The following is a 13,428-nucleotide window of genomic DNA, read 5'->3' as shown; positions in this document are numbered from 1 at the left end:
ATATACATACATACATACATACAAACATACATACATTTTTTAATATATTTTTCATATAAAATAATTCATGTTTACTTGTAAGAAACTATTTAAACAATTTTAACAATATTTAAATGACTAATCTATACTACAAAGTATAAATTACTGTTAAACGTTATACTACATTGAAATACATTAATAAAATAAAATATATACATGTTACAGTTGCTTTTTACTGCGATGCATGCAATGTATGATATTAATATTAATGCTATATAATATTACTTTATAATTAATAGTGGAAATATTATGAAGAAGAAGAAAATATAATAATAATAATAATAACAACAACAATAATAATTATTTTAAAAAGTTTACCATATTTGCATAGATTATTTTCTGTAGCATTTTCTACATTGTTTTACAGTGTGTACATGATCTTAAGTATATTTATCTGAAGAGTGGACACATTTCAGTGGTGTTAGGGAAGGTTTCAGATCTGCTGGTAAAACTGGGCCTTTCAAGTGCACTGGCAACCAGACGCTCTTATTTTAGCGAGCTCCCAGAACAGATAAAAGCCAACATGATGACAATCACTGTTTCAATTACTTTATCAATCTCCATAGACGACACACACTCACAGCCGTTATCTGCCCGACAACAGAAACCCAGCCGCAGGGCCTCTCTGGCGGATTTCTTTGGAAGTCTTACTAATTTAATTAAATTAGGTCTCAAAGAGGAGCACTGCAGATTGCAACACCCATAGGGAAATGAAGTCAGAATGAAGTTTGTTTAATGGTGTGAGGAGGACTTCACTGAGAACTCTGGTTAAGAAGGCAATCTCGCTCACAAAGGGATAAGAGGAATGGCTTTTTACTTCACGTCCGCTGCTGTTCAGTCAAGAGCATTTCAAAAACAAACTGTAACAGCAAGTTGCTCTGTAGCGAGAAATATGCAAGCTTGAAAACTGCCCGGGTAATTTTCTCGCTGATGAAAAATTGGAAAAGGGCTCCTTCATGCTTCACTTGCATTCTGGAGCGGTTCTCCCTCACGGCTCGGTCCGAGTACTCTTTGAACACTTTCTGCTGAGGGTGTCAGAACGACTCGAGCCGGGCTGGATTGAGGTGTGCTCAGCCGTGAGCTGCATTTGTAAAATATTTGTGAGGGTCAAAGCATTCAAACGTTTCCAGAGAAAGATAATAACCACAATCAGCCAAAAGTCTAGAGTCTAGAGAGAATCGAGCAAAAGGGAGGAGAAAGTGGATCATTTATGTCTACATTAATGAAAGATGTGCCGAGCATAAATCCAATTTGCCCATTTCCCGTCGACTAGAAGAAAACTGGTGCACTTTAGAGTAAACGATGAAGAAACATTATCATACAAAACCGCTTTCGGAAGTCAAAACAACATTTAGCCTAGGAGACAATTTAGTTAAAGTGGATAATCGACATATTAAAGCAGGTGACAAAAACAAAATACCACACTGCTTTTTAAAAAAAATATTATTTTGTTATTATTAAACAAGAACAATGAACAAGTATATTTTTGTGACAAATAAATAGATATTTTTCAAATACAATTAGTCTTACATTTAAGTCTGATCTGTATTCATTTTCTATAGGACCTTATTAATGTATTTACAATGTAAAATTGTGTGTTTAAAAAATGTGTTATGATGCTTACAATAATCATTGTTTTAATGGCTTTATAATGGCACATTATAATTTAGCTTAATGCATTTTAATATTGGAGAGACAATGAATCATGTAGCAGAACTGTAGATTCTTCACAAGTAGCTGAAGTAAACTTAAAATATTGTATTTTTAGTCAGATTTTTATGTATTAATATAATAAATTAAATATATAATGTTAAACCGCATAAACACATTTCATTACACCAAATACACCAAATAATGTTCTTTTTAGCAAAAGAACCCCTTTAATTATATTGATAAAATGTATTAATTATATTAATTAAACATATTGAAGTGTGTGTATGTGGGTATATATATATATATATATATATCTCTTTTGAAGTGTGTGTTGCATCAATATGTTTAATAATATAATTTTATTTATTGTATTATATACTTATATATTGCATGCATTATTAATTAATATTTATATATTTATAATTTTATATATATATATATATATATAGGCCTACACACTATATATATTTCCATAATTTCCCCCCGTAAATGTATTTGTATTTCCATAATTTACAATTAGGCCTATGTAGGCCTAATTGGAAATAAATAAATAAATAAAATAAGTAAAATAGGAAAGGGGAGGGTAAGGGGTCTCGGAGCAGATGCAGGCCTCATGTGGATGTAGCGCAGTTATGAATTATTATGTGTTTCTGCTTCAAAGGAGGACAGACTGGGACATCGCACCGAAGTCCCAGTGCGATGCAACACACTATTAATTTTTTTAGGGGTCGTGACAGATAACAGTATGACAACAGGCCCGTATGTGCGCATTTTTACATCATTATGGGGACTTTCCATTGACATACAGTATATTGCTTATATAAAGTTAATTATATTTCTAAGATATCCACCAGCCGTTTATAGAAACGTTTTTGGCAAGTTTAGATTTTAATTAAGACACTATTCAGTCCCTATACAAGCTGTTTCCATTGTTAGGGCCGTTATGAAGTGCAGGTAATTTTAGTTTTACTGTCATTGTGGGAGCATTTGGTCACATTTCATCCAGCTTCTGTCATCTTTTACAAAGGAACTCATTCGTAACATGCTCTAAATTTATTGAAAAATTGCCGACATACAAATATAGGCCATATGAAACCATGACCCTCCTCCAGATTCGTTTTACGTCTTCAGATTGACAAAATCATAAGTATATTTCTCGTCTGTAATGTGTCGTTTATTGGCAGTCTTCTCCACTTGAAGCTCTCTGAAGAGTAAATGAGAACAAGATGCCTTCTAGTGCACAGCACCAAACTTATTAACATTTCATGTTAAGAGGTTTAAGATCCATAACAAGTAACTGGCGTCACAACACTCTCATGAAAATAAACTGAATGAATTGATGGATAGGCTGCATTACACTAGTATACATATATCAAACAGTACTTAATAATGCGGAATTGTCCATAACGGTAGACATAAACACTTTAAAATGGCAGGTTTATAGAATTTTTCATTCCCCAGTTATTTTATGCAATATTTTATTCACTTAGGCAATAGAGACCCACAGTGGGCAAAATGGGAATTTGACTCTTTTCAACCGCTGTAAATTCAACGCTAATTAACTGCACTTCTCATGACGTAGAAAAAACGTAAAGCAGCGAAAATTATATAGAGACTAAATGAGAAATCAATTACTAAAATGTTTATCAAAAAGTCCAAACGAGTTTCCCTTCTTTCCACGTAAAGACAAATTTGACTGGAGGCTAGCATCATCATAAACACCTAGTTTGAGGTAAATATTTCCCATAATCAGTTAATATGTTCCCTTGTAAAATGACTCAAAGCGTCACAGTGGTCAAACGGGTCAGTCAGGTCGACTGTCCCCCAATCACCCGCAATATCTCTTTCTGTATCCGGACGTCCTGTGTGTTGATGTTAGCATCCCCTACTTGGCCATCCTCGTACCTGAGGAAAGACAGACAAAACAGACAATTGTGGGACACATTGTGAGCCAAAAGAGGCAGAATTTGAAATAAGACAATGTAATAAAGTGTGAAAATACTCACACAAAAAAGAAGCGTGTGCAGACGTGATCAGAAATCGGGCAAACCCAAATATTTCCATGCTTCTGTAGATCTTTGGAAGTTATTACTGTTGAGAGAAACATAAAATGTGTTAACTTTAAAGGAATAGTGCATAAAAAAAACGACTACATCCATTTTTGGTGAATGACGGAATAGCTCATTTCAGGTTTGAATGTTATAATTGAATAACCCCGTACCCTCACACAGAGCAACACAGTTTAGATTTCGACTCTGAAGAAACCTTGACTGTGTGGGTTGACACTGCAAAAGGAAAATGACACATTTAGCAGTGATGCATACAACAGAAGATGGTAAGTATCTTCTTTTACAAATTAGTGAAATGAGTGCAATCACAAACGCAAGCTTCATATAACTCTGCATATATTGTTTCCAATCAGGATGACTCACCTAGTCTGATTAACTACAGATTGCACCTGTAATACATCCATATCAGTCCAGTCTCTACAGATGGAGTTAATACCTGTAAGACAGTGTTGACCCGGTTGTAGTGCTGTACTAATTCCTCTTTAGTAGGCATGTGGTGCTGTCCCTTTCCCATTCCTGCACACAAATACAGTCTACAGTGAAAACTAATATGACAGTGCTATATGGATAGAAATGAACACTGCAGTAAAACAAATGATTTCAAATGCTGCTCAATCAAATGCTCAAGTTTCCTTATAAAAGTAATCTGGCAGTATTGATGGCACTTGGATATATATCATACAGAATGATTAACGTATTCAAATATCATGGTATTTACAAGGCAATGATTTTCAACATGTTTTAATACCTTTGCAAGGGGCCTCATTTTTAAAATATGAAGGCAACTGTTTATTTTAATACATAAAGATACATTTATAGTGTGTGATACTGTAATAACATGTTGTGTAAATAACCTTAATAACAATAAATATAAATTATATACAGTATATATATTCGATTTTTCTCACAATCTAACCAGAAAAATTATAATAATAATTCGAAATAAATGATGTTTTTGTGATTAATTATATAAGCTGTTTGTAATATTACAAACAACATATATTTATTGTTTTTTATTCTAAAAATATTATTCACAACTTTTATTTATCGTGATTAATCTCATAATCTGACCAGTTTTTAGAGAAAAATAAATATTATTATTTATATTTATTGTGATTATTCTCATAATCTCAGACCAGTATTAGTATTTTTTTTTTATATATAAATAATTTATATTTATTATAATTAATCTGACCAATAATATATGAACAGTTTTTAGATAGAGGAATAAAACAGTGATAATATCAAATTCATGTTGAAAATAACATGCTGAATTATTGCATCAAACATATTTAATTAATATCTTAATTTTAAACTCTAAAAATATGTTACTTTTGTTTTACTTTCGCTTTCATATTTTATGTGGACCGGACCCCCAATTATATTACTATTATACAACCATGTCCAAAATGTCTTTGTCTTTCAAATTGTATAAACCATGCATGTTTTTTAAAATGTTGCACTCTATAGACGAGCCCAAAAACTCTTACCTGAGTATCCAAATGAGATGCTGGAGATGGGGCTGAGGTAGATGCCCTTCCCATAGGCCGCCCCATGCAGCTTGTGTCAAAGAGAACAAGAAGGCAGATTGGCCAATACCCAATACGCTAAGCAGAAAATCAGTGGGTAACGCACTACAGTTCTTCATTCACCACAATAAGAGTAACTGTGGTACCTGCAGTTTCGTGTAGGAGGCGTTTACAAGTCCATTTCGTAGAATAGAGTGCCAGTTTTCAATATGAGAACCACTGAAGACAGAGAACCAGTGATTAGTCAGTAATCATAAAACAGTGATTATGAAACGATCTCATACGAAACTGAAACCCACTGAAAAGCGAACGTGCTGCCGTGGAGTTTTCTAGCGGTGCGAAAGCGGGCCTCTTTAGCAGGAGGACTGCTGAGGAGCAGGAACTGATGGGAAGTGTGCATGAACTTCAGTTGCTGTTAGCAAAAAACGGAGGAGTGAAACAGAGGAAATAAAGGTTTAGTCACGCTGTTATTTGAGAGATAATGTAATCAAACACCCTTACCCTGCTGGAGGGGAGCTTGACAATGTGAGACCTGTTGCTGGATATAATCCTGAGAAGAAAAAGAAGATTAAGTGTCATTATGATAACAGGAACATGATGAAAAGCTGAGAATTCCATTAAAGGAAGCAGAGTTTCCCTCACCACTGCAGCAGAGGATGTGCAAGCGGGTCCAGTTTGTCCATCTGTTTCTTTATTTCAACATAAGGGCCCTGTAAAATATGAGTTTAGGTGTCACGCATTCCCTTGACCAGGACTATGTAACACTGATGTAGATGTTGTGAGTCGCAGTCATAGCGCCACCAACTGGCATCAGGAAGCGTGTCACTTACATCAGGCTATGAAATCGGCTTCTTATATTTACCAGAATTGCTTCAAACTTGGTGACAATAATGTGAAGAACACTAAAATAATTCTTGATATCTCAAATAGTGCTGCGTCTATAAAATGTGAAGCTATTTTTTATGGAAGCTTAATTTCACTATTTTTCACCATTCTTTTTTTCCCTAGAATTATGAGTTTATTTCTTGCAATTGCGAGTTAACATCTCGCAATTCTGACCTTTTTCTTAGAATTCTGAATTTACATCTCTCAAATTCGAATTTTCCCTATGAATTGTGAGTTATTAATTCACTATTGCAAGTTTACATCTTGGCAACTGTGAGATTACATCTTGGAATTGAGACTTTTTCTCTCAGAATTGCAAGTTATTAACTGGCAACTGCGAGTTTACATCTCACAATTATGATTTTTTTCTTAGAATTCTGAGTTTACATCTCGCAATTCTAACTGTTTCCTTAGAATTCAGAATTTATATCTCGCAATATGGACTATTTCCCTGAGAAATGCAAATTATTAACTTTTAGAGAGAGAGAGAGAGAGATGCAGAGCGTGTGTAGAGCAGGGAGACGCGAGGAACAGTATTAAGAACTGCTGCTTTAGAACATTGATTTTGAAACCTGTGAATCCATTAGAATCGTTAGAAGACAGAATCGCGATTCATATATGAATAGATTTTTACGTGCACCTCTAGTTTTCTCTTCCTCTTCTCTAAAGCAGCGCAGCATGGCCTCGCCCTCTTTGCTGCCTTCTCCCGCGGGCAGGGTTTATCTGGGTTTGTGATGTCACGAACCCGGGAAGTAACTCGTTGTAGTCCCTACCAGCCGTTTTTGTAGGCATTAAACTGACAGAATTTTAAAAGACGATATCTCCGTTTACATTGAACTTTCAGCTTCGTAACTTTGCAGATATTGTTTATGCTCAAACAGCAACATTACACACTAACTAACGTTAAAAAAGTGAAATCGCAATGAACCACCCCTTTAACTCGCTATTGCAAGTTTACATCCTGCAATTTAGACTTTTTTCTTAGAATTCAGAGTATACATCTTGTAATTCTGTTTTTGATCTTTGAATTACTCACTTGTGTTATTTCTCGGATTGATGTAATGCTGTCTAATGCTCTCTGTAGTCGCTCGTAGCTTCTTTTCTATAAGTGGAAAATTAATGAAGAAGGTCTCAGAGTCATTGTAAAAATGAAATGTGAAAATTCTAAAACTGATATTTATTCATTTTATCTGATAAAGTATCTACCTTCGGATTGAAGGCCAGAGACTTGGGGTCATGAGGGTCAACAACAGAGGGGTAAGGGTCAAAGATGATGCTTTTACGGGCAGATTCAAGTGCAGCATGACACATTGCCACCAGCAGGTCCACTACCTGTACAAAAACATATTATATAAATTATATAAAATACTAATCTTATATAAAGGTCATATATAAACAATAGAAGTCTCTGGTATAACTTCATTTAGCAATATAAATGTGTGTGTGATACCTCAGCTCCAGTAGCTACGTCTTCTGCAGCTCCTGACATGACACCCAGAGTATTGAAGGAGAACACGCACAGTTCTCTCGTACAAACAGCAGGCTGAACAATACACGTACACAATAGAAACTGAGATGATAGTTTTATGGCTTTACTGGTGTATTTTAATGGAGATTTCCAAGAATCTGTTGTGTACCTTTAGCATGGAACCATTCTGAAAGACATGCTGTTCATCACAGACAACACAATAATCATTCAGAGTGGGGATCCTCTGCTCTGAGTACTTCATAACCTAGAGGACAAAAGAAGATGGATAATTAGGTTGTAATATCATTAAAAGGAAAGGATGCAGAGAAAGAGAGATTTGCGATTGAAACAGCCAAACACAATCACAAGTATGCAAATAATTGCAAGAAAGAAGACTAATTGCAATTCATTATGCAAATATTAGAAGGGTTTTACATTTAACTCTGTTGAGGTTTACCTGCACGAGGAAGCCGTACTCCAGGGTTGGGATGCTCTTGCAGTGAATGAGAGCTTGTGAGGAGAAGAAGAGCTGAATGAGCTGCCTGGTGGTGATGTGCACCGTGGATCTCGAGTCTGGGACGGCCACAGTCTATTGAAACAGCAATCATTTTACATAAATTGCTTAATATATTTATAAATAAAAACAATGTTTCCCACAAACATATCTTCAACATTGATAACCAAAAGAAATATTTCTTGAGCACCAAAACCAGCATATTAGAATAATTTCTGAAGGATCATGTGACACTGAAGACTGGAGTAATGATACTGAAAATTCAGCATTGCATCACATGAATAAATTACATTTTAGAATATACTAAAATCGAAAACAGTTATTTTAAATTGCAATGATTTTTCACAATATTACTGATTTTAATAAATGCACCCTTAATACGCATAATAACTTCTTTTAACAACATTAAAAATTCTTACCGACCCCAAAGTCTAAACGATACATATATACATCATTATAATATATAGGCATGTTCAAACGCACTTGTCCAATTGGGCTGGAGGTGTGCAGTTCTCCTTTGGTGCAGGACATGGAACGGCTCATCAAGCGGGTCGCTCTCAACTCCTGTCCTGCTGGCCTTGTTTTCACCCCAGGGCCCTGAATCAGAGGAACACTGGAGCACCTGAGGAACAAATAAAATTATATAAAGAAAGAAAATGACGAAAGTGACGTGGCCAAGTATGGTTACCCATACTAGAATTAGTGCTCTGCATTTAACCCATCCTACGTGCACACACACAGCAGTGAACACACACACACCGTGAACACACACCCGGAGCAGTGGGCAGCCATTTATGCTGCGGTGCCCGGGGAGCAGTTGGGGGTTCGGTGCCTTGCTCAAGGGCACCTCAGTTGTGGTATTGAAGGTGGAAGAGAGCGCTGTACATTCACTCCCCCCACCTACAATTCCTGCCGGATCTGAGGCTCGAACTCGCAACCTTTGGGTTACGAGTCCGACTCTTTAACCATTAGGCCACAACTCCCCCATAATATACATATTATATATCAATTTTTTTTTATATCTGGTACATTTACTCTCTGGAGTGTTTTGAATCTTACTTGGTTATCGGTGAGAAGATGCTAAGTCCAGCCCTGAACTTCTTGATAGTTCCTCCAGCCTTAAACCAGCTGTGTCTCTTCCTCTGTTGGGCATTCAGGAACTCATTGCTTAGATGTTTCCATTGATTAGATATAAACATGCTGAGAATTCTGTGAGAAGACATCAATATTTGTTGGTGTAATATATGCAGTATGTCATGCTGTACAAAACAGAATAGAAAGACTATTTACCTTTTAAGCTGAACCCCAAGGCAGAAACCATCTTTACAATTTGGCTGGAACACCTCCACAGTGGGTTCTGGAAGAGGTTGAGATGCTTCAGTTGAGTCACTTCCTGTCTTTTGTAACTGACATAGTCATTTATTACTCACCTGGTCCATCTAGATACTGGGACAGTGAGAAGCGAAGGCGTAGAATGATTGGCTCTGTCCTCGTGACCTTCCATGCTGATGCCACCTCCTCCTGCAAACATACGTAGGGCATGTGAACTTTTTGCTATGTAAATATGCATATCAGGGTATGTATTTTCAGTGGCAGGCAGAATCTAGCTAATATATTACAGTATCTGTGGATCTCTTACATCCAGGAAGCTGATGTTAATGTGTAGATCAATATCGACATCATCAATGGTCTCATACTCCCTGAAATATAGACAGTAGACACAAAGTCTGAGAAGTTATACAAGCTTTTTGGGACAATAATAAAAATAATAAAATAAACATTAGATTAACAATGACCTTAACAAATGATGTAACCCTTATATGTAAGCTCAATTGATTTCCTTTTATTCACACACTGTATTAGCATTTCATGGGGCTTGTAGAAGCTTTGTGGCTCTAAATGTACCTGACAGAAATGGCACTTTCAGAATAGATGTCCCTCACTGCACCAACATCAATGTCCAACTGTGGATGTCGACTCAGGTCAGTGGCATAATGACCCTGCAAAGAAACAGGCTTTGCCATAAGAGTCCATTCAGGGTACATTTCATGTCTATTGATGATAATTATACTTTTCCCAAAACTTTTATTTATTCACTTAGTGAAAGCATATTATAATCTTACACAAATATTTTGTGCATCCTGTGTTTCTGTTTGCTTGAAATTGTCTTGATGTCCCAGTTTTTTTTCAGTGCCTGTTTTTGAAGTGAGTCTTGAGTTCCACATAAATCTGTATCTATATTAAATTTATTTCTAAACTATTACTTCTGTACATTTTTTAGACTGCATTTAAATGCATTTATTTACAATATATATTATCATGTCATCAAACATTGTCAAATATGTTACTGAACCAGAGTAATTTTAGTATCATTAATATATGATACTATTACATATTTTTTGTAATTTTTTATAAAGTTTTAGTCGATTTAGTTTTAGTCATCTTCACAACTAGTTTCTCTATATTTTATTTCAGTTAATATTGATTTCATTTCAAGTAATGACATTACTGACAAATTTTTAAGTTTTAGTTTTAGTTAATGACAATAACCCTTTACTAAATGAAAAAACTCTGAGGTGGACATTTTGAACACTACTGTAAGTGCCCTCTCATTTTTTCTCTCTCAAAATTTCATTTACAATAACCTGTTGTCAAAGAGTATATTAACTGACCATCGATTACACTGAGTACATTGGTTTCCAATATTTTAATGATTTCAGTTCAAATATATTTTCAAATTTGAGGTTAACCTGATCAAGAAAATAATATGTGGTTGATCAGACAAGGCCTGCCATTAAAATGATAGAAATGGTGAGACTCAACTGTTACCTGTCAAGTTAAACTAAGCCAGTTCTTGGATAACATAGTCATCTTGACTCTACTGTGATTACTGAAGATGATAAATTGTTTGCCATATTTTTTTTTAAATCACAATTTTACTTTCTATGTTCTTTTACTGAGAAAGCACCATTTTATGAGCTTAACCAAGCAAAAATAATGTCCCGAATGATTTGTTCATTTGTTATTCATTAACAGGGGACAGATACTCTTCATTTTGGCAAGAAATCTGAAGCAAGTTCAGGTAATCTGAAAAACTGCAACCATCTGCTGCTCCTCATACTAGGGAGCCGCCCATAAACCTACACTAATCCCCTGAAAACCCCACAATGCACTTTGGTAACCCCAATGTATTCTACAATCAGCCACTGTAGTATGTAGATAGACAAAACAGATAATAGATCAAATACACCTAGATAGATAGATAAAATACAAGAATGAATTAACAAAATGAGGTTTGTTTGCTAATTTAGCAAATTAGCTTGAGGTTTAGCGGGCATTTCAAGTAAATTTTTTGGTAATATGCTAACCTGGGCTCCGTAGAAGAAATCCTCACCATCGCTGTCACCATCCAAGTCCTCGTCGCTCCAGAATTGCTCACCGATGCTCTGAAAGAGTTAGCACAGGTCAATCACAGCTAATTTCCCCTGTGATGCGCTAATTCCTTACCCATCCCCCATTCATTAGACACTGAATAGCCTTTATCAGTCGGTCTGTAATCTACTCAACGGGGTGACTGTGTCAGTAGGGCGGCCTACATCTTAGATCATCAGCTTGGACTGGCTATATTGTCCATCAAAGCACCTTATTTGCTTTAAGTGGATTAAATAATGGTTAGCATGTGTGATTTTCATACCATGCTGTTCATAGATGCTGCTCTAGCGAGTTTCCTCTGCCAAATTCATCCATTCCAGCTAAGTGTGGTTAGGCTAGGCTGGTTTGGGAAGTCAACACAGGTTGAACTAAGCCGATGGAAGGGCTGCGCTCATTTTCTGGAGTAAATTAGCAGTCATCTCCATGGCAAACTGCTGACACAATGCAAGAGAGGCAATTCATTAAACGTCCATTTAGAGTTCATTTGTGTCACCACATATTGACTCCGCATGTGGCGTACATTACAAAACACTTATAATGCACTTTAAATTATTGCATGCATGCATTTGATGTGGTGAGTTAAATTTGATTTTAAGTACAGCAATTTATTAATATATATTTTTATATTAAATACAGTATTTTTATATTTAGATTTAAATTTAATAATTAAATGTAGACAGACGTCATTTGTCCTGTAATACACCTGTTGGATGCTCTGAAAATGTCTTTAAACAATAAATGAACAAAAATATGAATGAATAAAACATAATAAAGCACAAGAAGCCATAAAATATTAAACAAGTTCAATTGCATTAGTTCTGCACTATAATAGAAAATTCCAGTCTCACCTCTTGAAGACAAGGCAGATGCTTTGAACGAGGTCTGCTTGTCATAACCTTAACGAAACATCCCAAAATGCCCCACACCAGGAAGCGTATATATGTAAAGTGAGTCAGCTGACACAAAGAATCTTAATTAGAAATGTGTACCCCTATTGTCTAGCCGTCGCTGTTTATCGTCTGGCTCCTCTCACGGGCTGCTTTTCTCGCTGTCTCCGCTGTCTGCTTTCTCCCTGACAACACACGACAGCTCGGGCATGCTCAGTGCGTGCCGTCGGGGTCATGAGACCGGCAGCTGACAGCCAGTGTGCTAGTAGCAGGAGGGGAGGAGGGGTGAGCAGAAAAGACATGCCTGGTAGATCATGGAACAGAAGATCAAATGCAACCCCCTGCATGTCCATGACCTGATATTTTCATCTTTTAATGCATGCTGTGTTATACACCGCCTGACTCTGTGTGTGTGTCATTCATTTAATAAAGGCTGGATCTGTTGCTCTCTTCTATTGTGTTGAGTCATGTTTTCCATTCTATATTCTATTCTAATTTGTTCTATTTGTCTGTGCAGTGCTGTGTTCTATTTTATTATATCTTTTTAATGAAGTTATTTTATGGTGTGTTCTATTCAATTATATTCTATTGTGTTGTGTTGAATTCCATTTCCGTTTTGTTTTTTATATGTTGAGTTCTATCTTTTATTCAAATGTGTTCTATTCAAAGTTATATTCTGTTGTGTTCTAATCTATTGTGTTGAGTTTTGTTTTCTATTCTATATTCTGTTCTAATTCATTCGATTTATTTTCGCAGTGTTGTTTTCTATTTGATTGTTTTATTCTATTCAGTCCTTTTATGCTGTTCTGTTCTATTCTATACTATTGTGGTGAGTTGAATTCTATTATGTGTTCTCATCTAGTTTGTTTTTCTGTTTCATGTTGAGTTCTAATCTACTGTTTTATTGTGTTATATTCTTTTATGGTGTGTTAAGTTCTATTGCTTTCTAGCC

The 13,428-nt window shown here is 35.7% G+C and overlaps 1 protein-coding gene across 2 annotated transcripts; it reads right to left on the bottom strand.

Moving 5' to 3' along the window:
- Positions 1-2,675: 2,675 nt before the first annotated feature.
- LOC107598827 (poly [ADP-ribose] polymerase 6-like) lies at positions 2,676-12,716 on the bottom strand. Of its 2 annotated transcripts, none has more exons than XM_016290263.1 (23): positions 12,438-12,716; positions 11,852-12,023; positions 11,526-11,603; positions 10,063-10,157; positions 9,797-9,857; positions 9,588-9,678; positions 9,448-9,514; positions 9,217-9,366; positions 8,641-8,779; positions 8,101-8,232; positions 7,813-7,908; positions 7,626-7,718; positions 7,382-7,507; positions 7,212-7,277; positions 5,933-6,000; positions 5,792-5,840; positions 5,590-5,702; positions 5,437-5,509; positions 5,252-5,321; positions 4,198-4,277; positions 3,914-3,977; positions 3,699-3,783; positions 2,676-3,597 (listed from the first exon to the last, which is right to left on the bottom strand). In XM_016290263.1, the coding sequence occupies exons 2-23, from the start codon at positions 11,861-11,863 to the stop codon at positions 3,501-3,503; spliced, it is 1,905 nt and encodes a 634-aa protein (XP_016145749.1). In that variant the 5' UTR covers positions 11,864-12,023; positions 12,438-12,716; the 3' UTR covers positions 2,676-3,500. The 2 variants fall into 2 exon arrangements, with proteins under 2 accessions (XP_016145749.1, XP_016145748.1); XM_016290262.1 differs by having other exon boundaries at positions 11,852-12,020.
- Between the last annotated feature and the right edge of the window lie 712 nt (positions 12,717-13,428).

The sequence above is a fragment of the Sinocyclocheilus grahami genome, unplaced genomic scaffold (assembly GCF_001515645.1).
Source record: "Sinocyclocheilus grahami isolate Dianchi unplaced genomic scaffold, SAMN03320097.WGS_v1.1 scaffold257.1, whole genome shotgun sequence".
In the NCBI taxonomy this organism is placed as follows: domain Eukaryota; kingdom Metazoa; phylum Chordata; class Actinopteri; order Cypriniformes; family Cyprinidae; genus Sinocyclocheilus; species Sinocyclocheilus grahami.
This window is presented reverse-complemented; position numbering and strand designations above follow the sequence as displayed.

Bases quoted from the DNA above. Each gene is read 5' to 3' on its own strand.
- LOC107598827 (XM_016290263.1), bottom strand. The intron at 5,841-5,932 runs GTGAGGGAAACT...TTTTCTTCTCAG, and splicing joins GCACATCCTCTGCTGCAGTG to GATTATATCCAGCAACAGGT. The intron at 3,784-3,913 runs GTACGGGGTTAT...TTCTCTCAACAG, and splicing joins CTGTGTTGCTCTGTGTGAGG to TAATAACTTCCAAAGATCTA.